The sequence below is a fragment of the Argentina silus genome (assembly GCF_951799395.1).
Source record: "Argentina silus genome assembly, chromosome: 2".
Lineage (NCBI taxonomy): Eukaryota > Metazoa > Chordata > Actinopteri > Argentiniformes > Argentinidae > Argentina > Argentina silus.
Genome location: NC_139656.1, coordinates 21,662,342 through 21,688,130, shown reverse-complemented (window position 1 = coordinate 21,688,130; position 25,789 = coordinate 21,662,342). Strand labels below are relative to the sequence as shown.

Sequence of the window (25,789 nt, the reverse complement as noted above, 5' to 3'; positions counted from 1 at the left end):
AAGAAATGATTATTCTCTCTCTCTCAGTCTTTGTCTTTGCTCTTGCTTATCTGCATAGCTGCAGGAAATTTTCAACTCCCAACAAAAACCATTCTGTTTCCCCGCAGCACCAAAGCCATCAAAGAGAGGGATGACAAAGAAAAGAGCGGGAAGGAGAAAAAAGAGAAGAAGGAGAAGACGCCAGGCAGCACTCCAGAGACGAAGGGGGAGAGCCGTCGGGAGAAGCAGAGGGACGAGAGGGCTGGCAAGGAGGAGCGTACGACACGCGAGGGTAAGGAGAAGACCCCCAAGGCAGACAGGGACAAGCTGAAGGCAGAGGAGAAGAGCAGCAAAGAGGATAAGGCCAAGGCAGGCAACGGAGAGCCCAAGGAGCCGTCCAGGGAGCGCGACACCGCCAAGGAACCCAAGAGCAAGGAGAAGGGAGACAGGAGCGCCGTGTCCGGGTCCCTCAAGTCTCCAGTTCCCAGATCTGAGTCTGCCGAGTCTGAGAGGGGTAAGCAGCTTCACCACCTTTCTCTGCACAATGCCTCTCTGCCAATTACCAAAGGGTAACCTGAGCTATTTGAGTTTGAATGTGAATTGAAATTATAACTTATTTCCTATTTTTCTAGATCACAAAAGACGAAAGGTCGACACCCACTCTTCACCATCCCACTCCTCCTCTGTTAAGGTTAGTATGGCCTGAGGAAGGCTGTGCCCGTGTTTCTTCCCTTTCCACCGGAGCGTTCCCAACTGTTGCGTGTTCCATCGACCTTCAAGATCAACGACGAGAGTTCACACATACACAGGGGAGGCGTCTGGAATCCCCATCCATTACCATGGGGGGCGTGGAAAGAATTCCATGGACTTTTCCTTTATATTTTCCTGAGTGGGGAAAACCTTCAAGGACTTAGCCAAGAGAATAATGTATATATCAATCATTTGATTGTTGAAATATTTATTTATTTTCATGTGAAGCAAAGCGATAAAAGTGCCTTGAGAAGAGAGGGGAGTTTTATGCGTTTCTATATTCTCTCATATTTTTTTGCCTTTTTGAGAGCAATATTTTCCTCAAGTAAGAATGGCTTCCAGAGTCGGGAGCATTTTCCTTTTTCACTGGCAAGCTGAAAATACGATTTTTTGATTTTCCCCTCTTGAAGCAGTATTTTCCAGTTCAAAATAGCACCCAAGATAAAGAGTTTTTTTTTTTTTTTTTTCCTCCTTTTCCGGCGAGCCGAGAAGATTTCTTGGTTGAAGTGGCGTGACATGTTTTTCTTTTCCTCTGAATCTCTGGGAATCCAGCGGGGGTGGGATGAGTCCAGAGTCACACAGTGTCTTCAGAGGAAGCCTCCATCTGCTGTAAGAGGGCCATTCTGCTGCTGCCAGGTCGACTGCCCCCCTTATAGCTTGATCTGTTCCAACGGCCCGCATGCAGCCTCAGTCTGTACCTTCGCTTCAACTCAAGATGTATGAGCAATGTTCCTGTTGGTCCCCTACAACCCCACCCACCCACAACCACCAACGCCCCTTGGCATCCCTACCACCCTCTCACACGCGCAGTGGAAAAGCAAAGCCACCAGCACCCCAGGCCCTCGGAGAGAGAGAGAGAGAGAGAGATCCTCAGTTTTGCACCAGCCAAAAAAAGCAAGCCTACTGCTACAGCCAGAGAGAGAAAGTGTGGGCGCAGCCTTCTGGATCCGCTGGAGCGTTGCCTAAACCGCTGGAAGCTTGTGATAGGTCTTTATGTTTACTCTACCACCAGAGAGATAGGCTCCCTGTGTCTTATCCATTCTGAACTGTAAGTGACAACAACTGAGTTCTAAATGTAGGAAAGCAGCCTTTAGGATCAGAGCACACAGGAAATTCAATGATTTGTCTCACACACACACACACACACACACACACACACAAACACACCCTTGGTTGTTAAGTTACTTAGTTTACAGCACATGCACTATATACAAAGTAAAATACCAGCTGTACTGTAGGCCTACTGACAAGCTCATGGATATGCTGCATTTGATTCCAGACATTTTTTGTAGATATCAGAAACCATTCATCTCACTTCTCAGGGTTTTTATATGTAAAGCTGTATATTGACATCCCACATGATCCTTGCTAAGACAATGAACTCTCTATGTAATAACCATGTCAAAGCCTTAGTCCTTGAAGGTCAGAGGTCAAGGGGGAAGTGTGACATCCGTCCGTCCAGCCCCTGACCCCTCCTCCTCCTCCCGACTCTCTCCTGCTGTCTGACAACCCCCCCAGCTCATCTGTCGTCTCCATTCATTCCTACAGGACAATAGCAACGAATCCAAGGACTCTGCATCCAAGGTTTGGACCGACTCCTCCTACACCTACTCTGACATTTACTTTGACTGCATTCTCTCTGCCAACAGGGTGTCAGTTCCACTGACGTTATGAAGATGTGATCTTCGGCCATTTTATTGTATATAATAATGTCTTAGCTGGATAGAATATCACTACTAAATGGTTATTTGAGACATCACCTTAGGTCAATGAATTGTTGCCAAGTCTATAACTTATCATGTGGAATATGGAATTCTAAATATAGGTTTGGCTGCTGTAGATGACTTTGTCGGATCCACACACTGAGTCTTCATTGAGCACAGTGGAGTCATGGGAAAGATTAAAGCCATTGTCCAGGACAGCAGGCGGTTGTGTGAAAAAGTGCCACTGGGGAGAAAAGGCAAAAGAGACGAATTTTAAGCAGGCAGCATTTCTTCCTCTCCCTGTGATCACTTTCCGAGCCCGTCCCTGATGCCCTGACACACTCATTAGCTATTCATGTGAAGTGCTCTGAAAACAGAATACGAAGAGGGGTGTCAATCCTCACATTTCAAGAACTCTCTTTCACACAGACTTTTACAAGCCTCCATCTCATATTGATTTTTGATATTTGTTAAAAGCAAAACACTTGGAAGTCTCTATTCAACTTTGAATTTTGGAGCCTCCGGTATTCCTCTGTCTAGATACACCGTCTGTCTCTGGCAGAATGAACAGGGATACTCTAGATGTAGGTGAATAATTCATACATCATGTACTAGGTTTGCTTGTTACAGTTGTATTGAGTTTGACAGCACTGGTAGTATTCCACTGCTGTCAGTAGCCAATATTTGAGTATGCAATGTTTTCATCTCAAAAACCCCAGTCCCCATGATCCAAACTTCTGTCAATGGCATGGTTCAAAGTGAAATTAAGTGGATGATATCTCTGCCTCTGGACTAAGAGCTACAGACGCAGTTGCTGACACAGTGCTCAGGGGAGATGGGTCTTGGGTCTGAACAGTGTTTTGGGGTTAGTCTTCAACTCTGGGGCAGCAAACTTGTAGCTTGTTTTTGTTCTGTATATGCTTCCAGTTGAATATGTCCCAATCAGTTACATTATCTCCATAAAACTCAGGTCTTCCTCTGAGTCATATTCATTACCTACCCTTGGACTTGCATGATTCTTGACATCAGTGGTCAGATGCATTGTGGTTTGGTTGCTTCTGGAACACTCGGGACTTGGTGTCATCTGGTCGCTTAATAACCCCTCCAGAGGATTGATAACTGTTGTTTTTGACTGTGGTATATAGCTGGCAAGCTGAACATTTCAGGTGGGAGTGGCAACTTGACTCAATGCTAATGAATATGCAAGACAGTGGGCATAACGTTGGGTTGCCAGTAAAGGTTGTCCTCTTGTCCGGGACCAGTAACGTTTGTGGTCAGGCAACAAGAATCTTGAGTCAAGTGAAAATGTTGTCATTATTTATTTGTAAATAACCAGATCAACATCTCCCAGGCAGAGAACTTATGAACACCTAAGCCACATTTAAATTGTTTAAATATCAATTTTATTTGACCAAAATTGCTTATTTCATCACAAAATGCTTGTATAGTGTCATAATTATACTTAAGATGTAATTTAATCTTAAAATGATTGATTTTAATTGGAGGAGTTCTTTAATCAGGGTCAAATGGTGTGCTTCCTATGCTTCCACATTTCTGTCCTTGGCTATCCTTCTCTTCCTGTTTCATTTTAGGCCTCTCTATGTAGTCATTCCATGTTTTGTGTATGTTGTTTAAAGCGGAATTTCACCCTGTAATCCAGTGGTTTTCATTCGTCCATAGTAGACACATTCACGTGAAATCGCATTTCAAAACAATGTGAATGCCCTGATCAGTCCTGATGTTCCAAATCACCCATTTGAGGCAATTCCTACAACTCCCAAGATTCCCCTCTGCCTCCCACATGAGGTCCTTCTGTTGAACAGCTCAGGAGCTAGCATGTGCTGCTCTCTGGGAATCACTGGCGTAGATGCGCTGCGCCAAAGTGCAAAAAGTCTTGTGTGATGGATTTCGACGCGGTATGAAACTTTTCTAGGAGGTAAACACAGACGTTTTTGATAGCTATGATGCAGCTGCACATTGCAAATTATTATAGTTTGAGATGTTATGCATTGGGGATTGACTAGAAATACACATGAAAATGGATTTCGGGAAAAATCACCCTTTTAATAATGAATCCGCCTGGCTGGATTTTGCTCGAGGAACTTTCAGAACAGCTAACGAGTTCATTCATATCATTTGGCGTTTGTACACATCAAGCACGGAGTAATGTTTCCAAGATTTGTATGGGGCCGAATGGGTAAATGTGCATTCCAATAACAGGCCTTATTGTTATGAAACTTAGTGTGTGTGTGTGTGTGTGTGTCTGTGTCTGTGTGTCTCTGTGTCTTCTATAGCACCATATGAACTACAATTCGGTCACGCGGTCCAAGAGCAGAGAGAGGGAGACGGACAAGAAAGACTCAGACAATGCCCGGGGCCGTTCCAAAGAGAAGAAGGAAGACAAGGACAAGAAGGACAGGAAACGAGTGAGTGTTCAGAGCTCACAGAGACCCGTGTGAACTGTGGGGAGGTTGTTAAAGCCCCTGACGGGGCGGTTCTGAACTCATTCACATCCTCATCTTTATTTATGGAGCAAAGCAGCCTAATACTCCAGAGAAATGCTGCTTGATATTGCCATTATTTTTGCAAAGATTGACAAGACTGAGGTAAGAGAATTGTGATTCACCGTCACTAAATATTTTTAATTTTGCTAATAGGACCATGTGGCCAGCGACCGTGAGATGAGCCTAGAATCCAAACGCAGAAAAGATGAAAACGGAACCAGTAAGTTTAGCTCTCACTATTAATAGTGCTTGCTCCATGTTACCTGACACTACAAGCATTCAGCAATGTATGTCATTCTTATTTGTGCTTCCTCCTCGATCCCAGATTCCTCCAAACACAGCAAGAGCGCCAGTCCCTCCTCTGACTCCCCACCCTCCACTGACAAAGAGAAGAGTAAGAGGCCCAAGTCCTCTAGCAAGGAGAAGGGCGAGTCTGCTAAACCAGAGAGAACCTCCTCCGGAGGCAAGAAGGTAGGCAGTGCTGCCCCCAGCATGGATCCAGGCAGGACACAGTAAGCTTTGTTCCCAAGGGAGAGGGCCTTGTCTCTGCCCACAGTGCGTTGTTGCTCAGCTAAACTAGAGTAGCTGTAATGGTCCTGGCCCATCCCTGAGTTGTGTTGTTAAAGAGCTATTTGGCACTCTGAATATGTAAAGAAACTGGCATGCTATTGTAGATTTACATTGAACCAGTACCAACATTACATATGTGCAAATAGGAACTATTTCATACAGATGCAGCCAACACATTGGCCATGACCGTGTTTTACTCTGTGCTGCTCAGGGCAGTTACATGTTGACTGACATTTCCCTTGTTTCCCATGTTGTTCCAGGAGTCGAGGCACGACAAAGACAAGTCTGACAAGAAAGAGAAGAGGGACAGCAGCGGTGGAAAGGAAGACAAAAAACAATATCCTTAAATGTTCTAGGAAAACACTACAGACCTCAAGCTCTTGACTTCATTACATTTGGACTGTAGTAATTATAATTATATTACCCTGGCTACTGTACATATTTCCATTTGAGGAAGAGGTTGCATCAACACAATGTTTTTAATGTAACTGTTATCTCACATGAACTTGTTTTGTTACCTGGCTTTATAGTAACATTTTAATTGGTCTTTGGAATATCTCACACCTGATGACAGGAAATCTTAGTAACTGTCATGTGTAGTGGATGTTTATTTCACATGCACAAGTGAAAATACTTTGACTGAAATGTTCCCTTAATTGTGATACTCATAAATCCTCTGACAAGCACAGATAATGTGTACTAATGCAGTGAAGGTAAGTAGTAATGTAATACATTGACGTACTGTAGCCCAATTTTTTAATGTGTCTAATGTACAGTAAGAGAGATTTGGTGAGTGTTTTATGAATTCTTCATTCTTCTCCTCATGCCCTGCCCCACCCTGCCCTGCCCCACCCTGCCCCTCCCCACCTGTGGCCTACAAAAGATCTGGAGAAGAACTGCTTTTAGCCTAAACACCCACCCACCTGTACCACGTTGTTACCTAGTGCTCTGTTTTCTCTGCCTTGATGAGTCTCAGAGGAGGCTGTATCTGAAATGTTCCTCTCTTTTCTGCCTGTGTTGTTTTTGTTGTACTGCCCGCCAGTGATGTTAGTTGTAGTGTTTGAACTTGCTGATCTAAAAAAAACAAAATCATTTTCAATGTATTTCAGTAACCAACTGAAAGTGTTTTTGTTTTTTGTTTTTTTTTTACTTTTGAATATTGGCACAATGTGCTATTCAAATCACGAATTGTTATTCTATTCAGAAAACTGGTAATTAAATGCTCTCTTGAATGCATCAGGTCATACATTCGATAATCACATGCTTGATGACAAATTCACCTGTTTTAGGTTGTCAAGCTCTCCCCCTCTTGCTTGTTTTATTGGCATTAATAGACACTTTCCATATTTGCATTTACCTCATTTAGAGTTTCATGTCTATTTATTTCTCCTCCTTTTAATCCAAGCAAGTATTTAGGTATAGATGAGTGAAAAGATACAAATGACCAGTTTGTATATTATGTGTACAATAATAAAGACGGTAACATGTAAGTCATGTCATATGTTATTTTTATTTTTCGATGTCCCTTGAAATGTCCATTATGCGATTGTGTGTTATCAGGTCTTTAAATCATTTGTAAAATGACAGTTCCTCCTTGAAGCAAATAAAGAATTGTACAAATTTCAAAAGCTTTGTACTCCAAATGCAAATGTTTCAGAAACGACTTTTTGGAGTTTTTATCTGCTGTACTCGACAAGTGTATGCTTTTTCTAAACTAATAAATGATAGTTTTCTTAGTGAGTCATTCGTGTTTTGTGTCCTCTTCTTTCCACTGTGGTGTCACCGAGTTTCAGGCGTATGTTTCATCCCACTACACAGTTATTGTGGTCTACATGATTTACTGTACCGGAGCGCTCAGTAGATCAGCTGCTCTTAAGGGATTTTCACATCCAGTGTAGTCCTATTTAAATGAACCAAGAGGTGAAAAAAAAAAAAAATAAAGTTAAAGAACTCCGTTCTAGCCATATGATTAAGGGCCCCATTAATTCTCTAGGTAAAACACCATAAAAAAATGCAATTCCAACTCTTATCACACTAGTATGCCTCTTTGAACTGCATGTCTACTAAATATGTTTCTGGTGCTATATTAATCCTCTTGAAATCATATTGAAATTGAAAAATCGAGGATCGCACAATAAAGTGGCTTTTCACAAATCTAAAGCAGAGTACTAGTGTGGATTTGGTGTTTGTACAGAGTTTAGATATATTTTCTGAATGAATAGGGTCCTATGGCAATGCTGACTCAACACAATATTGCTATCAAGTATCTTAGTAAGGGAGATAAATATCGCAATATTGTCTTGGTGAATCAACCACAGCCAAGCTCTCTGTATAATATGTTAAGTTAAAAAATAAACACCTCCGATAAATATTACAAATGCCATGTCTAGAGACTGGTGCATGGACAAGGCTCCACATTCTCATAGTGTTGTTGATACTTAATAGTCAAGAGAGGTCTCAAGTTCCTCTCTACTTTAGTGTTTTAGCTTGGTCATAAATCATACATGATTTTTTGGGCTTTATATCATTTATAACAGAAAAGTGCCAAACCAAGTCCTATCCAGTCCCTAGCAATCCTGGTAGTATTACCTGGCCAGACACATGACACTTCCCTGTAATATGGGATACATTGTCATAATACAGTAGCTCACATCTCAGATTTGAGTGCAGTACAATTCTACTTTAGTGCAATATATATGGATTATTCATAGTGTGTATTTATAGATAAAGCTCAGGTTACCCTGCCAGATCAATGCCACCAATTTCCATATTGTCAGGCCTCTTCATATGCTGATGAAGTGTGTTAGCCCTGTGTGGCAAATAATCAGATAACATTATCTAAGAATATTCCAAAAGCTGTTTTTTAAATCCGTTTTTATTTACAAAATGTAATAAAAGTTTTTGTACTGTACAGGACCTCACTAACAAGGTTCAGTATGTCCACACATGCAGTTCTTGTTATCACTATGCAGCTTGGCAATTTTCTCGTTGCTGAGATGCAGTCACAAATAAAACAAAAAAACAAAAGACAAAAAGGATCAAATGAGTTATAAAGTTGAGATTGTTTGCTAACTTCCTAGGGTCTGCATTAGGATGCAGTTTGGTAAAGCGATCACCAATTTCACATGCATTTTCTTTGAAAAAAGAATAAGAGAAGCCTTCATTAACAAATCAACTAAACAAATATACATGTTTCTTAATATTTATGATTCCCCATGATTTGTAAAGAATTCTCTTCATTCTTCATTTATCATAATCTTCCTTTGTCTTGGTATGTCTTCAAAGTGTAGTGGATCACAGTTTTGCAGAAACATAAAAACACAAATACTTTAGCTGTATTCTTCCACTAGTTTCCTTTCTCCACTGTCAGTTCTCACCATTCACTACATAATAAACTCTCAACAGAAAATACACAGGTACAGAGAAATAAATGTAAATTACAACCAGATATAGAGTGTGCTATTATTACCAAACATTTTAAGATAATAGAGGTCTTGCTCTATTTAGATATTATCATTGGATAGTGTTGCAATGAAATTCAAGAACCTTGTTCAATTTGAGTGTGTACGAAATGCAGTGGATTTTGACTGAGATGACTACTCAAACCATTTGAATACATTGTGAATAAGGGGTTTACTGTTTAGGACTAAAACCTATTATGCTCGGTATACTGTAAATATGTAAGTGTTTTCTACAACTGTTTGCTCAATCAGAAACCTCAATAACAATATGGCACCTAATGTGTTTTAAAAACTGATCGCATCACAAAACTGTTTTTCAATTTATCATTTTGGCAGTGATGACAAGTGTGGTCTTTGTGGTCCAAAGCAAATATTGCATTTACTTTAACTACATTTTCATTTCATTTCATTTGATGCTATACCTTGATAAAATGTCATCTTGTCAATCAGGCTCTGAGATAAATGACAGCACCTAAACATTTTAAATAATCAATTGTTTCACTTTCAAATTATCCATATTTCTTGAGTAAAAAAAATAATTAGGGTACAATATTGTCCTTTTCTATTGATCCTATCCTTATGATTGATGTTTGTTCTAAATATTATATGACACTGAAAATAATTGTATATTAAAATAGGCAGATAACTCTAGTACATTAAATAAAACACAACATTTTTTCAATAAACATTTTACCACTAAAATATGTAGGTAAAGTGTTGAAATAACTTAAAATGTACTCCAGGATGAGATTTGATGGCAAGTAATGGCTTTTTTTCTTCAAAATAATGAAACCAAAACTTTCCCACCCATAAATTACAACAGTTCTTCTTCAATTTTCTTTTGTTTCAATGCTTCTTTTTAAGTTCCCCCATATTCTTTTGGGGATTCTTATTTTCAAGTGAACCAAAAATTGAGTTGCATTGCTGTGACGCTGAATGCTCCGTAAGGCACTAAGAGAGGCAAGTCCCATATTTCAAGAAGCACAAGTCCTATTGCGTCATCATCATTGATTATCGTGCCAGGCTTGGCAAACCAGGATGGGCATTGACTGTGGGTTTGGGTCCAAGTGATAACCAAGTCTGTCGCCTCCAGGGTGCCAGCCATAATGTGTTGTATTCCTACAGAGTGACTGTGTCTTCCTCCAGACACACCAGCGGAAGGGACAGACTTCACATCTGTAAAACCAGTAGAATAAATCAGACATTAAAGGCAACACAGTGTTTCTTTATTTTCAATTTAATTTTAGCTGATTAAAGCAATGTTTGTTTAATTAATATTTATATGTATTTAACTGATCAATTGAAAACACTATTTGATTAGATTATCATCAAACATTGTCAAAATGACAGAAAGTAATGAAGTGCAAACAATTCCGAGAGACACTTGCCGCCAAGAGACATACCCCCTAGATTTTAACACTCTCTGTTCCATACACATTGTAGCCTTCTCGGTATGTGGCAAAATTCTGGGTGTTTGCCGGAGGAGTTGGTTTAAAGTTTTGGGCATTCTTTGCAAGTTTCAGTCTTTTGGTTTCTGCCCGTGACTTATAACAAAACTCTATCAAAGCCACGGTCATAGCCAGCCCTAGCCCTCCAACCAGAATATAGAAGACTCCCGCCACATTGCTCAGGCTTAGTGCACTTGTCTTGTCCTGGGGAAGGTAGAGAAAAGAGTTAAGAATTTTTTCAGGACAGTTGGTGACCCCAAACAGAAACAGAGAACACCCCCATAAAGCCTCTGACTCAAATCCAGCCCTAATTTAAACACCCCAACTATTGATGATCTATTGAATATCCCCAACAACTCTGAAGTGGTTACCGGTTTTGTTCTATCAAATGTGTAGGCAGTCAATCCTTTGGAGACGCATGCCTACTGTTGGGTAGTATCGAGGTAAACTGCAGAGGTTGACTTACTGAATGACTTTCCTACAAAAGTCAAAAGCTGGGAGCAACTTCAGTCTTTGGTAGGTCGGTCAATCCTCAAAGACTGGAGAGGGGGTCAACTCTCCAGTTGTTTCTAACACAGCTGGATTGGTGAATGTAGACAGAAAGGTTTTTTTCTAACCTGATCTGTGGCTTCTTTACGAGGCCACCCCTAAGGAAGGTGGTCAATGTCGTACAGGTCTAAAAACTCACTTCACTATGATACTATAGCTACTAAAATGTACCATCATCAGACTGCATCTTACAATTTCAAAGAGAGTGGCAAGCTGTAGGAAGTGAACTGAACCATTTTGCTGCTACTAACATCCAAACTTGGATATTGAAATTCATTTATAAGAGTTTTACCATTAGCACTTTAACCCTATGAGTGTGCCATTTTGCATGTGCTTTGAATGTCATTTTGAACCCTCAGTTTGGCTTGTGGCCTTGTGTGTCCTCTGCCTATCTCAGAGGATTAAATAACTGGTTTATTAGATCATTTAACTCCATGAAGTGTGCAAACAAATTTATTATTATTATGACCTCCCACATTTCAAACATGACCTTCAAACATCACTTGACCATTGTATGACCAGGTGGCGTTTGAAAGTTAGTTTGGAGTTTGTTCAAGTAAGGAAGCTTGTTAGTAAGTCACACTGCATAATGTTAATGGACCTAATATACTCAATTAGCATGCTAATAAGTAAGGACACTAATAAACAATATTTCAATAAAAGTTTGGTCAACCAAACAGCAGCACAATGGTTACAATTCTATGGTTGTCATTGGTCTATATGGTAAGTATGAGTACAAATGTGATTTAACATTTTTCCAAGGCATGCTGCACCTTTTCAACTATCATTACATGTCTATACTGAGTGATGAAATCTTAGGAATAATCATGTAATGAATTATGATCATATTGATGTAAATAAAAATTGTAATCATGTGGATAGTCTTGTGCTATTGATCAAATAAAGTATGTGTCAGGGAAATAGTGTAATTCCATGAGCGAGGTTTCATGTTTTTTCTAGGAAAAAAGGAAAATAAAATAAAGACAAAAAATGTATATATTATATGTTTTTGAGAATATGCTTTAGGTATTTGCATATGAACAATTAAGTCAAAATGCAATTAGCAATCAGTACAAAAAGACCTGCAGCGACTGACCTTACTTCCAGAGTCCTTGGTTCCACATTCACCCTTATCGTACCACCATTTGTTTTTCAGCTTGTCTAAGATGCCTTGTTCACTGAGTTTCAATACTGCAAGGTTTACAGGAGTTCTTCACGTGGGAAATAACATAAATAACATTATATTATGTTATTTTATGTTATTCAAACTTTAAACTACTTTATATACTTTACAAAGCGATATTAGCAGGGTCCTGGCCATCACATCACAGAGGGCAGGCAAAAACTAGCTGTTACCTTTCATACACCAGGACTAACCCTACCGTGCCAGACCCTACCTTTATCGCTTTGAGTAATCGGCACACACTGTTCAAACAAGTAGAATAGATTGGAACTAGCAGAATGAGTAGCGGCTGTACTGTATATAAAAGAAGAGATGCAATTGTTATGGGCACATGTAGCTTTTTTAAACCAAGTATTTAGCAAGGTGGATCTAACAGGAACCCTTTCTTGACTAACAGACAAACAAAAACCAGCAGTCAGATTTTGTTCTAGCTGAAGGTAGCCAATGTCTCACAAAAAAACAGCCCTTTACTATCACTATACTGTAAATGCTCAGCATCAAATGTTACCTTGAAGGTAGCAAGAGAGCTAGTGCAGAGGCATTTAACTATTGCTGGCAAAATATCTTCTTTTATTCATAAATATTGAAGTATATATGGAATTGCAGTCAGTCTTAGATATATTTGGCCAACATATTGATAATGTAGCCAATAGCTCTGTGGCAGCATGTTTACAGCTACTGTACTCTTTTGAATTTCTGTCTGTCATGTGGTCACTAAAATCCACAGGTACATTTGACTGAATGAGATCAAGATTGCTGTTGCTTTGACATTTTCTAGGAGTCATAGAGGGCTATTGGCTTGTAAGGCATTATGCTATCTACATGACTGCTAGACTTCTGTGTTTATTTTCTTTCTGAAAAATCTGTGTTTGTAATTTAACTTCATTAAATATATTGTATTCACCACTGTAGTCTATTCTATGCATACTAATTTATATCAATAGAGAGGATTATAGAGATGGTGAGGTTATTTGATGGCATATGGCTAAATGGCTTCACTTTACAAATATCATTCAAAATACACACATTTCGAGATACATACTAGTACAAAGCTGCTCTCAGAAAAGAACAAAGCACCATGGATGAGGTTAGTAGCAGCTTTGGACATTAAACACAGGCTCTTGCTCATAATAAGCTCTTGTTCTGGACCTGGCATGTTCGATGGGCATGTTCGAACAGTAGGTGTTATGGTTCATGTCAAGGTTCCAAGTATGAAACACATGCAGTGGCTCAGCGGTGAACACATGTGACAGTAGCAGCTAGACAATAGGAACAACAGGAAGACACGCTTGGTACACTGTCTATTCCCTAATCTTGGAACCCAGAATCTCATGGAGACTATCTGTTCCCCTACCAATCTCCTCGGCAGGAGGAGTCCTTGGCACAGCTATTTGGTCTGGGAGAGTTCTGACATATTTTATCTCAGAGATCATTAGAGTACACTAGCAATTATATACACAGCAAATTCAACACGGTTATTAATATCAAAGTAAAGTGCCATAGCATATTAGTGTCACAGTCAGATAATGTAATTGTGGTTTAGTTGGGCTGAAGCTGAAACAGGTGATGAGTCTGCTCTTACTGGGTCTGTATCCAGAGCATGGTGGGGTGTCTTCTGAGGGCATGCAGACACAGCATCTGCCGTTGGCTAATGGCAGGAGTGACCCAACAACAGAAAGCTCAGCTAACAAAGAGAGCACTCTCCCAGTGTGATACAGTGGCTCTATCCACTGTGTGTGACATGATGTGACACATGCTGCTGTCTGTGCATGCCTCTCAGATCACTATGACCTTTTGCTTGTGATTGCTGGCGGGAAAACATCCCAATCTTCATCCAGTACAACAATTAGAAAGAGCAGGTTTGTCTGTGGTAGTAGCAGTGGTGTATGGATTACCATTGAACCCCCCTATGATTCAGATGTGCTGATCAAATGGGTACTTTGCACTACAGTCGTTCTATGCATTCTATTGAGGTGGTGAAACTTCTTCTATGTGATATGTTGAGGTGACAAAACAAGAGCTGGAAGAGAACATACGCTGAAACATTTCCAAAACATACAAAGAGATAAATGATTAAATCAAAACTGAACAATACATTCATGCAAAATATTGGAACTGAAAGCAAAATCTGGAGAGAAAAGATGCAGAACTGAAAAAAACATGACACATAGATGAAACACGATTCCCCATGAAGGTGTAAATATTTTCTATTCACCACACATGTCTCAGACATCAACATATCTGTAACAAATACTTATTAGTTACAGCCCCTTTTATAACCAGCAAAATCTTAAAAAGTGTATATTTCAATTTGTAAGCCACTTACCCTGGATATTCCATTTATGTTTAAAGTGTCATTTCCTGTATAACTGCTAATCACCGCTAATTTGTGTTTATAAAGCATTAAGAAGCTGGTATGGTTGTAATCTTTTGGATTTCCTCTCTCAGTGGTTATTACATACAATATATTTGAAGCACATTGTTAAAGTACCAACACATGCATTTTTGAGAATAAAATAATAAACAAGAAATGTGGCAATCAGGTGTGATATCATAACATGGCTGAGTCTACCCTCTCTCTACCAAGGAACCAAGGCAGATTGCTGGTAGGACGAGACAGCTTCTTTATGTTGCCCTGCTGATAGTATTCATGTCCTGCTTACACTCAGGAATGAATGACTAGAGTCAACAACATAACAGTTAGCCAGTCTCGTCTTTCACAATGTGCCAAGTGTACTGTGATCATGATGCAAGCAGAAGAGTAGAGACAGAGACGGATCCACAGTTGGGCTGCCGCTGTGCCCTCGTGTCTCAGGTCATATTCTCCACCCTCTTGCAGCGTTTCATAGGTTGGGGCCAGCCATGGAGAGACTTTGACTGGTCTTGGACTAAGACCAACCAAAGGAATCTGTTGGGTGACAAGCTGACACTGGTTTCAGTGGGAGGATGTTGGTATCAGACAAAAGTTTGGACCATTTGGGGTCACTTTGTCATTAGAATTCTCACGTTTGCCTGCGATGCTTAGTCCCCTCAAGACTACGCTGTTCGCCTCGCCTGCCCCAGCACCCAAGGTTAGTGGCAGTTTGGAGAGTGCTACTATAGCTCAGTGCTAGGATACATAGCCATATCATTACTACTATAATCAATACTTCATTCAACTTCAATTTTTAAGAAGTAGTCATTAAGTTGAATAAGTGATTCAGTGTCATCAGTCTTGCTGGCATTATATTCAAATATAGTTCCCCTAAAACACATCTAAGAAACAGAGATTAATAATTCCCGTAATTTTGCCTTGTGGATATGAAAAGTAGAGGAAATGTATGTTCTGCCTTTGACAACCACAGGGCAAAATATCCCACACTACAGCCCTGCAGAACACAACTCCCCAGCAGAAGTCTCTTACCACAGTGGTACTACTCTCAGAGATCACAATCAGCTTCAACTCTTCTCTCATACCTGCACTTATTATACACAATCTTTCTCTCTGAATATCACAATTGTTACTAGTCGTTTTCCTCCATTAGCCAAGTAAAGGGTTCCCAGTTTGATCTTAGTTGCATGATAAAATAGAAAAAGCCACACATATGGGGCAATATTTGGCTGTGGTTGGCTCTATAGGTTACAGTGATGACAGCCTTGCCGATTACTCTACTCTTTGATACCCGATTTTGGTGACATTGAGGCTGACCTTGGAGTCACCTCCCCCGCTGCCGCACTCTCCCTTGTCGTACCACCATTTGTTTTTCAATTTGTCCAAGAGGCCTTGCTCATTCAGTTTTAACACTGCCAGGTTAACAGCATTTCTTGAAACGATAAAACATAACTTGTAAGAAAATGAACAGGTCCGTGAGAAATCTAATATATAATATTAGTAATAGTAATAATAGTAATAATATCAATGGTTTATAAAGGGAGCACGAAAAGGACAAATTGGTAAAGAATTTCACCGGTGTGGAGAGGTAAGAAGCGGTTTACAGCAAAGAAAGTGTTAAATATTAGAGAGTTGGCATGGAGGGTAACATTGCTTAGAAGTGAAGTGTGCGGGATGGGGACACTTTGTCATTGAGAATAGAGGTAACGACAACATACAGCATGCAAGTTAACATTCATCACAAGTGACAGTGCAGCTTTTAGCAAGTTAAGTAAAAAAATAAATAAATAAAATACACATTGAACTGTTAAAAAAGAAGCAATGCCAAACTGCCAGAGAGGGACACCACAGAGGGGAGAGAGGGAAAGAGACATTGAGAAAAAGGGAAAACAAACAAGGAGGAGGGACGGGGCACATCGACATACAGTACAGATGGATTTGGTAAACGTGACTAATGTACCATGAGTACTTTAGATAAAGAGTAAGAAAGAAAGAGTAAGAAAAAGACAACAACACAAAGAGAAACATAACCAGATAGAAGTAACGGAATAAAAAACACAGAATCAATGAAACACTTAATACTGCTTACTTCTTGATGACCCTCAAAAAAAAAAAAAAAGAATAAGTGAGGAGTGAGGAAGAACAGAAATGACAACAGGAGACATCAGGGTAGGTGGAATACTATAACAACACACAGGATATTGTTATAATATCCCACCCACCTTAATGCAGAGCCTTTAGGTGTGGCCACACCGTAGCCCTTAGAGTCGAGGTTGCCGCCCACTTTCAAGGTGTCACAAGGTTTCCGCTGCTCAATGTACTCGTTCATAGTGGATTCGAGAAGAAAGGCGAATTTGCCCTTCGACTTTCGTACTCGGGCAACCCCGTCAGGTGTTGTCTTGGCGAACACTGAGGGTTCAGCCGATTTCATGTATGACCACATTTTTTCATAAACAGCTATTTTGGAGCGCTGCATTTGGGGAGAAAGAGAAAGAGAAGACAAAAACAGTTCAGTGTTGTAGACCACAGTGGTTCGTGCATACACACACACACGCACACGCACACACACACACACACACACACACACACACACACACACACACACACCCATCCACCCACCCACCCACCCACACACACACGCACACACACACACACACACATTCAAATACAGTACAATATATACACCTTTGCCATGAGTCATTACTGCTTACAGAGAGCGGAGTAAAAGAGCAGCTGTAGTGGGCCTCTTGCCAACAGCCGATAGGGCCTAAGGTCTGACAAGCTGGCAGCCCACTACAAACAAACTGCAGGCCATGTTTCTCATCAGCATCCATCGACAGGAGGAGTGACCACCTGCTCCCTTTCAACATTCCCTCCTCTTATGGGGTCAGGGGAAGTGAGTCAGCATGCCCTTTGACCTTGGGGGTCTGGGTCTCACCTGAATGCATCAGGGGGTTGCCACCTGGAACAGCTAAATGACGTGCTGTGCACACAGCCCTGCCCTGACTCACACTGAGCTGCTAAAAATGGCCAATGAGAGGCTGACTGCTAATCTCCAGGGAGCTGGAGTAGCAGTCTACAGTAGAAGGACAAACACGGAAGCTGCATTAAAGTAGGTTAATGTGACCTTCTGCTGAGCCAGTGGGGAAAACACTGCCTGAGAAAACTTTGGGTTGGAAGTCAAAAAAAGAAAGGAAAGTATAAATATATACATGTGTCCCATTAGCCATTGAATTCCATAAGTGGCAAAAGCAGAGTCAACTATTACATCATGTACTTTATAAAGTCCCGCAAAATGATGTTGTATTGCCTAGGGCTCCTACAGTATTTATAAATAACCTCATATAATAACCTCATATAACATTGCCAGGTAATGTTATATGAGGCATCTACATTTACATATCAATGTATGGCTACTGTGGGCTATTGAGGAATGAACTGGATAGTTAATTGAAGCCCTTTTCTGTTCTTATACACACACACACACACACACACACACACACACACACACACACTCAAGCATGCACGCACACACCCACACACACACGTCCTTAAAGCCTAAGAAGGGCAAAATTAGCATAAAACATCTCTAATTCCTCTCTAATCCATATTGATTGTGCAGCCAGCAGGAGTTCTTTGGGAAAAAAAGCATAATAAATTCCTCCTGACTATTGATGGGACTATCTAAGCTTTTGGGATATAATTAGGCGGACCTATACCACAACTATTTTATCATTGCCCTGAATTCAGTGTCAATATGTGACTAAGATACTAAGTTATCTAAGATAACTGCAGGAATCACAATGCAACTTAGCAATTTAGCAAACAATGTTAGCTCAGATGTATTACAGTATTTTGCTATCATAATTGTTGAAGTGCAGAAATCTCTGGGTTTGGGGAAGTGACACAGCCAATTTGCGATGCTACTGTAATCGTTCACAGAAACTAATGGCTTCAGGCCCTCGTGACTGCTTGCTTCGTCTTTACTAGAAAGTGGTGCTTTTATGCTTAATCTAGCTTGACGACATCATGGGGCTGCAGTGTCAACACCCTGGTATCACTAACCTCTTTGATATGCCAGGATTTGGTGTTCTAAATAAACTAGTGCATATGGGTAAAACATGTTAATTATTAAACAAGAGAAAAACAACCAATGCTTCAGTCAAAACATTTGTCAGTGATATGCATATGCACCATCTGCTGCTCTGTTGGCATGCTCTGCTCAAATGTTTCAGTTAATATTCAGAGATGACTGTCATGCTGAACTCATAGAACACTATCTAGACAGTTTGTTTTACTCTCCCATCACACCAATGAATTGAGTGAAATTGATCTGCCTTAGTATGCAATCATAAACAATAGGGAGTTAGGTTGCCTTATGACTTACTCTCCTATAGCACACACACCCGCAGAGAAGGTGGTTTCACCCCTCACATCACACACTCACTTCAACTATACAGGGAAAGACCATATGGGAGGCAGTTGAGGGGGTGGGGTTGCTCAGCGGGATATTCTGTGGAAGCTGTTGCTTCTTCTGCACTGACAGATGTTGAAGCCTTCTGGGTGTATCGATCAAGGGCAGATCTTTTTCATTTGAAAAGTAAAATCAACAGCACATCCAGCTACCATACTATTACCGTTGCACCCATTTTCAGGGAAAGGAAGATCATATCTAATCCCATCTCTTTGAAAAGGGGCATTTTGTGTGGAGCCTTCACTCCAGGTCTCAGAAAGGCCATAAAATGAGCTGGCCAATCCTCAGTGAAGGTCAGGGGGAGGAGGTCATTTACACAATACAGGTGACATGAATGAATGGAGCCAGAGGATCCAGTAAATGTCACAAAATGTGCTTTAAATGTCAACACTGAAACTCCGACAGAGCACTTTTGTTATCACTTAAAACATACTGTATCTGGACACATGATTTGATGTATTGATACTGAAATCTGAATTACAACAGATGAAAACAAGAAGCAAATTAAGGACATAACTGTCATAGCATTTACATTACATTTACAGTACAGTAGTTGCATAGTATTATGCCCAGATAGTGAATATGGAAGATGCATCTCACAGAAAATCCATTTTAAATTGCACAAAATTTGGCTCACAGTATTGTATCATAAAGATTTCAGAATTGCTGTAGCTGGATATGTAATGGCTTTATGCCAGTGATTGAATCGTGCTTGACATCTGCACAATTTCTGTGGGAGGAACTGCTCATGTAAATAAGGTAAATGACAGTAATATTTCATGACAGGCCTGACCATACAGTGTAAACAGAGTGTAATTTTCTGGGTCATGCCCACTTCTATGTTAGTGTTATTTGGTGTCAACAATCATATGTGAAATACATACGTATTATGTAAATTTTAATGATCATGTTCCATTATTCATGGCTATAGTATTTGACTTGCCATAATATGCCTGATTGTCAGAATTAAAGCAGAATTTTACCCTGTAATCCTGTTGATTTGCTGTTTTCATTATTCAATAGTAGACACATTCGTTTTAAACCGATCTCTGAGTCAATATACTGTATCTCGTTTTGAATGCCCTGATCAGTCCTGATGTTCCAAATTGCCCATTTGAGTCAGTTCCTACAACTCTCAAGATTCCCCTCTCCCTCCCATGCAAAGTCCTTCTGTTGAACAGTGCTAGAGCTAGCGTGTGCTGCTCTCTGGGAATCACTGGCAGAGTAGAGCAGGTCAGAGTAGAGCAGGTCAGAGTAGAGCAGGTCAGAGTAGAGCAGGGTCAGAGTAGAGCAGGTCAGAGTAGAGCAGGTCAGAGTAGAGCAGGTCAGAATAGAGCAGGTCAGAGTAGAGTAGAGCAGGTCAGAGTAGAGCAGGTCAGAGTAGAGCAGGTCAGAATAGAGCAGGTCAGAGTAGAGCAGGTCAGAGTAGAGCAGGGTCAGAATAGAGCAGGTCAGAGTAGAGCAGGTCAGAGTAGAGCAGGTCAGAGTAGAGCAGGTCAGAGTAGAGCAGGTCAGAGTAGAGCAGGTCAGAATAGAGCAGGTCAGAGTAGAGCAGGTCAGAGTAGAGCAGGGTCACAGTGCAAAAAGTGTCGTCTGACACATTTTAACGCATTTAGCCTCGCTTTTTCAATAGCTATGATGCAGCTGCATCATAGTTCAAGATGGTAAGCATTATGGATTGACCATAAATACACATGAAAATGGATTTCGGATAAACTTCCCCTTTTACAGCCATGTATCTTAACGTAGAGTATGGTTTATTTTTTATTCTAAATGTGCAGGTAATTTCCCTCCGAAAATATAAGGTTACTGCCCCACTATCTACAGTATCTGAAAAACACAAACACCTTCAGCTGTCAGCTCATCTGTCAACTCTCCATTTGTGTGCTGTGGATGCTTCACAGGCATTTGCTTGTGTTCTCCCCACTGGCTATCTAAAGTAGGAATGAATTGTCAAATAAATCATTTGTATTCTCTCTGTGTGCACAGTGCCTATCCACATGTAAATCTGGGATGCTCTTTTGGCCAATTACTGTATGAGGGTGCCAAAAACATTTAGATTCACCCTCTGTGGAGACAGCATAGTCTCAAACAACAATCCGTGGCTCAGTCTGTGTGAGAGGGATTCATGATTGGTTTTCTACTAACATTAGGACCGATTACATACACATGCCTCACCAATAACTTTACTTCACTCTATGTGTCACATATAGACAGTGCAAGATAAATTAAGTGGAGATAAAATCTCAAAATTTAGATAAAAATGCAGGCACTTAAAATCCATTTTATGTGTCTGAATATGCAACAACAAAGGCCTGTGACATGACCGAAGAGCAGCTGTGGGAGCCTGTGATGTACACTAGCTAGCTCCAGTAAATCCAGGCAGGGCGGGAGACTGAAGGTGAGTGTTTGAGGTATGACCCGCCACTGTGTCATCAGAGAAGATCTCCGTTTGCCGCGGGCTATATGACTCTAATTAAGCAGCACATCTTTCCTGAAGAACATATTTAAAATGTATCTACAGCCTCTATTAATCAGAGGGTTTTTTCTCCCCCTCCTATCTCCAGTTTTAATTAAAAGTACCCCGGAATTGCTGCTCCATCGTGACATTTCAGGTTTGAAGGCAGAGAGAGAGGAACTGGGTCACTCATTATGAAGTCCCTAAACACCTGTCAATTATCTCCACAGAAAGACCTGTGACAAATCACAGGCCATCAGGCTGCCAAACAAATCATGAATTAGCACATCCACTGACTGGAACAAGTGGTTATGGCTCTCATTTCACTACACTGATTCACTATAAATACACACTATAAATAGTGTTTTGAAATATTCAGTTTGTTAAATTGTTAATGTGTTGTTTAAAACTACGCAGAAATTATTGCTTTCTCTAGAGAATCATTCATATAGTATTGTTTACTTTGATTGTTTGAGTGTTTGAAGTACTGGTTTATGTACATGTAACAATACTTAAATATTCATCATTCTGCCTTATTTTCTGACAGGTACTGAAACCCACTGATATTATCTCCACCATCATCCTGTGATCCATGCTTTGATTTCTTAGAAGACATTTTCTCTTAAAATTCAGCTTTGATCCCTCAGCATGTAGTGACTGTATACTACAGGGATGTCTTAGCGAATGAACCCACTGTTAGCTCTGACACTCACCCTAAAGAACTCCTTGGTGGAGCCTGAGTCTAGGGTCCCATATGCAATCTCAGTCTGCTTGGCCAGGTCCTCTGCACTCTCGATGGGCGACACCATCCTCTCCACAGTGAGGAAAGCAGCCAGGTTGGCCGTGTAGGAGGAGATGATGATGAGAGTGAAGAACCACCACACGCCCCCCACAATTCTGCCCGACAGAGACCTGAGAGAGGGGGGATGACAGAGGATCATGAGAGCAGGGTGCTCAATCCTACGTTGATAGAGGGATGGAGCCCTGGTGCATTTGGAGTCCACTGCTTCTGGTGTGTAGACTCATCAGTAGTCTCACAGAACCTTTGACATAAATGCACAGCCTCAGAGCATTTTCACAGAATGATCTTGGATTTATGTCAAATATCACCCACATACCTCAAAGTTAACAGTCTTTACAGAGAGTAAAACATGATGTTGCTGTAAGAGATGTCCCAGCCTTGTTGCTGTGTGATGCCTGCATGGAGGGCTGTGTTGTGGCTGAATGATACCACATACAAACACAGCAAGCAGAGGTTAACGTGCATTGGCACAGGGTAACAATCCCCACTGGAGACTGGCTGACTTCACAGTCTATTGTTAAACTACTCCCAGAGATAGCAAAGTAACATTTCAGCAACATTCTTCATCAAATCGGATGTTTAAACATACTTTGATACAGTAGCTTGAATCTTTGGAATTCTCAGGGCTATTCAAATATGACCACAGAGGGATTCAATCCAGGTATCATGTTGTCGAAATAAATTGGTTTGTAAATGCTCTGAAATCAAAATCTCTGTCATTTGTAACTGAGGAACGATCCCAGTTTATAAATGTTGATCCCAAAGCGAAATGAGCAGTCTTTATCTATAGTGGTGCACTCATTGACTTTATTCACATGAGACTGATCCCATCTCTGATAGAGATAGCCTTGAACATTCTCCCATTGATCTTCAACCAGCAGCTCTACAATCCCCCACAGTCCAAGAGGAGATGAGAGGAAGGTGGGCTTTGACATGAACAATGACATCCTCTTTGAAGGGATGAGGGACACGACACCACCACAGTGATGAGTGAAGAGATGGACGCATTGAATGAGAAGAAGAAGAAGAAGAAGGGGCAGGAAGTGGTCATGATCATGGTATGGGCCGAAAATGGTGCTTCATCAGAGTGCAAATGCTTAAAAATGTCTTCCACTTTAAATACATTATATGCACCAGGCTGATGACCGTAAAATGGGACATGCAGCAAAAACACGGTAGCCCTCCAAGAGTCATGGGGGAATATAGGGAACTACTCACGGATGTAATGACCCTGTGCATTTTACAGTCCTCGGCATGGTGGATATAAGTTATTTTGTGGATGCAATGCATCACTGCTAGCATGCAGCCTGGAGAGAGAGAGAGAGTGGTGTGGTGGAGAGTGAAGGATGGTGATGCGTTTGAAGAGAATGAGGGAGAGGTGGAGTGGAGTTGAGTGGTGGGGTTGAGTGGAGAGCAGAAAGACCAAACACAAAAATAACATATATGCACCATGGCATGATGGAGGTGTTTATGACCATAAAATGCAGAGAGATGATGATGAAGGCTGAGGTGATGTAACATGAAGTACAGTAACCAACCTTGGCGAGATATCGCATCCTTGCTGCATGAAGGCGCCCAGGGAAAACCACAGGCTATTAAAAATCCCAAAGTCGTTTGGCGGGTCTGGAGGGCTTTGGGGGTCTTTGGCCTCATCGTTCTCATCCAGGTGCCACTCATAGGGGCTGAAGCGGCTGACCAGGAAGAGCACCACGCTCACGCCGATATAGGCGAAAACTATACACATCCAGATCTCATAGGCCAGCGGGTCCAGGAAGGAGAATACACCGGGCTTTGACTTTTGAGGCTTCTTTATCATAATGGAGATCCCCAGGCTCATAAAGGGCTTAGAGAAGTCTATCACCTCCTCCCGTACCAATGTTATAGTAAGAGGAGCGACAGCTATATCAGCTCTCTGGAAAAACAGGGACAGGCACAGTCGTTGTTAGTTTTCCAAAACTAAACACTCCAAAACTAAACACACACACACACACACACACACACACACACACACACACACACACACACACAGTTATCAAAAGCTCTCTTAGAAATATGAAAATACGAATGATAACAGTTAACTGTTTACATTCTGGTCATCAGGCAATTTAGAACACTTCATGTTAATGTATTTATGAAACCAATGATGGATAGATGGAACACAATGAAAAATGGTGGATTAGAAAAAATGAATGTCAGATACGTTTAAGAAGACAGTGAGAGAGAACCTGCCAGCTTAAAATGGGCCAGTAAAAGTTAATATTAGTGGCTAATGTTTTTGCCTTATTCCAAAAGAGCACAATACTCAGTTCTCTTCTTCTATAAAGTAAAAGGTATGGAGACAGAGGTTGAAGGGCTTATGCAAACAATCCATGAAATTTGAATCAGGCAGTGAAATTCAGCTCCTCTATCAGATTATTGTCAAAGCCTTATAGTCTTATTACCAAGAATCTCACCAAGGTAATAAATGTTCACAGTGATAGCCTTTCAGGTCTGACTGATAACTGGACCCGGCATTGACTCATAAATATGTAAATGTCATGCAGGAGTTGGCTCATCTTAAGTAAGGGTTAGGCCGGGTCTCTCAGCTAAACCAGCTCCCAGCCACTTCCTGTCTCTATATATCATAGGCTCATTTGCATATGAATGGCTAATTAATGGTCTTGCAGATTTATTGTCGATGCAAAGAGGTGTCTCAAGGCTTCTACAAAGGCTGTCAATTATTGCAGGGGATCATCTTTCTCTCTTTCAGCTCTCACAAGACGGAGGGCTGTAATTTTGTAGAACGGATGGTAATATGATCGTTATGACAGGAATATGCTCTTTCGTGTTAAATAAGATGCATTCAGAGCATTGCTTGCATTCAAACTGATAAGCAGATGTTTTTCATTTTCATTTTCATAGTCTACTGTCAATGTTCCTTGATGAAACATGAACCATTTCACAGTTGGTGTTTTATGAAAGAAGAAAATGGCCTCGTAAAAGCCCATATTTACAGAACACATGTGGTGTGAGTGATACATAACATACAGTAATCAATCAGTCATTTAAGTCAAGCTCTGACTGATGGGAAAGTTTGGAGAATGTTACTGGCAAGCCTCTGTCCCTATGTTGGCAACAGTGCTTGTGCACTACAATACTGGCACTTACCCCATATACCAGTTCACCCACCATCCCATTCCACGTCTTGGTCTCTGGGTCCCTGGCACCATATTTCCCGTCCATCACTATCGCCATTTTGTATTTTATCCCCACATGTTTTGCAATTTCTGAAGCTAAATCGACACAGTAGCCTTCATATCTTTCATTCCCCTCCAGCTGCATATGGTTTCTCTTGTACATCACATATGGAGCTTCCTGTTAATTAAACATATTTTGAGTTTATAGTTAAGCATGCACACATTCACAGCAGCCAGACCTCTTGAACCACGCAAGGCTGTGATTGGTTGCATGCATGCATGCTTGGATGACATACACACAGACAGACAGACAGCCAGACAGACAGCCAGACAGACAGACAGAGCACACAGACAGACAGAA

The 25,789-nt window shown here is 40.9% G+C and overlaps 2 protein-coding genes across 5 annotated transcripts in view; one reads left to right on the top strand and one right to left on the bottom strand.

The window, feature by feature from the left end:
* The window catches only part of thoc2 (THO complex 2), a gene marked incomplete at its 5' end in the record, with an annotated part of 29,333 nt that extends 22,083 nt beyond the window's left edge, over positions 1-7,250 (top strand). Inside the window, 9 exons of one of the 3 annotated variants that reach the window (XM_083697397.1) lie at positions 108-493; positions 612-670; positions 2,278-2,313; positions 4,727-4,858; positions 5,090-5,156; positions 5,262-5,407; positions 5,767-5,843; positions 6,172-6,219; positions 6,390-7,250. In XM_083697397.1, coding sequence (XP_083553523.1) covers positions 108-493; positions 612-670; positions 2,278-2,313; positions 4,727-4,858; positions 5,090-5,156; positions 5,262-5,407; positions 5,767-5,843; positions 6,172-6,199 — 931 coding nt within the window. In that variant the 3' untranslated portion in view covers positions 6,200-6,219; positions 6,390-7,250. Of the gene's footprint in view, positions 1-107; positions 494-611; positions 1,778-2,277; positions 2,314-4,726; positions 4,859-5,089; positions 5,157-5,261; positions 5,408-5,766; positions 5,844-6,171; positions 6,220-6,389 lie in introns of those variants that run through there. The other 2 variants (XR_014555061.1, XR_014555062.1) reach the window with 2 other exon arrangements.
* Positions 7,251-10,373: 3,123 nt separating this feature from the next.
* gria3a (glutamate receptor, ionotropic, AMPA 3a) overlaps positions 10,374-25,789 on the bottom strand; it is a gene marked incomplete at both ends in the record, with an annotated part of 54,683 nt that continues 39,267 nt past the window's right edge. Inside the window, 6 exons of one of the 2 annotated variants that reach the window (XM_083665153.1) lie at positions 10,374-10,619; positions 15,836-15,950; positions 16,741-16,988; positions 22,164-22,362; positions 23,791-24,164; positions 25,400-25,606. In XM_083665153.1, the coding sequence (XP_083521279.1) occupies positions 10,374-10,619; positions 15,836-15,950; positions 16,741-16,988; positions 22,164-22,362; positions 23,791-24,164; positions 25,400-25,606 (1,389 nt within the window). Of the gene's footprint in view, positions 10,620-12,060; positions 12,176-15,835; positions 15,951-16,740; positions 16,989-22,163; positions 22,363-23,790; positions 24,165-25,399; positions 25,607-25,789 lie in introns of both variants that reach the window. The other variant, XM_083665154.1, reaches the window with a different exon arrangement.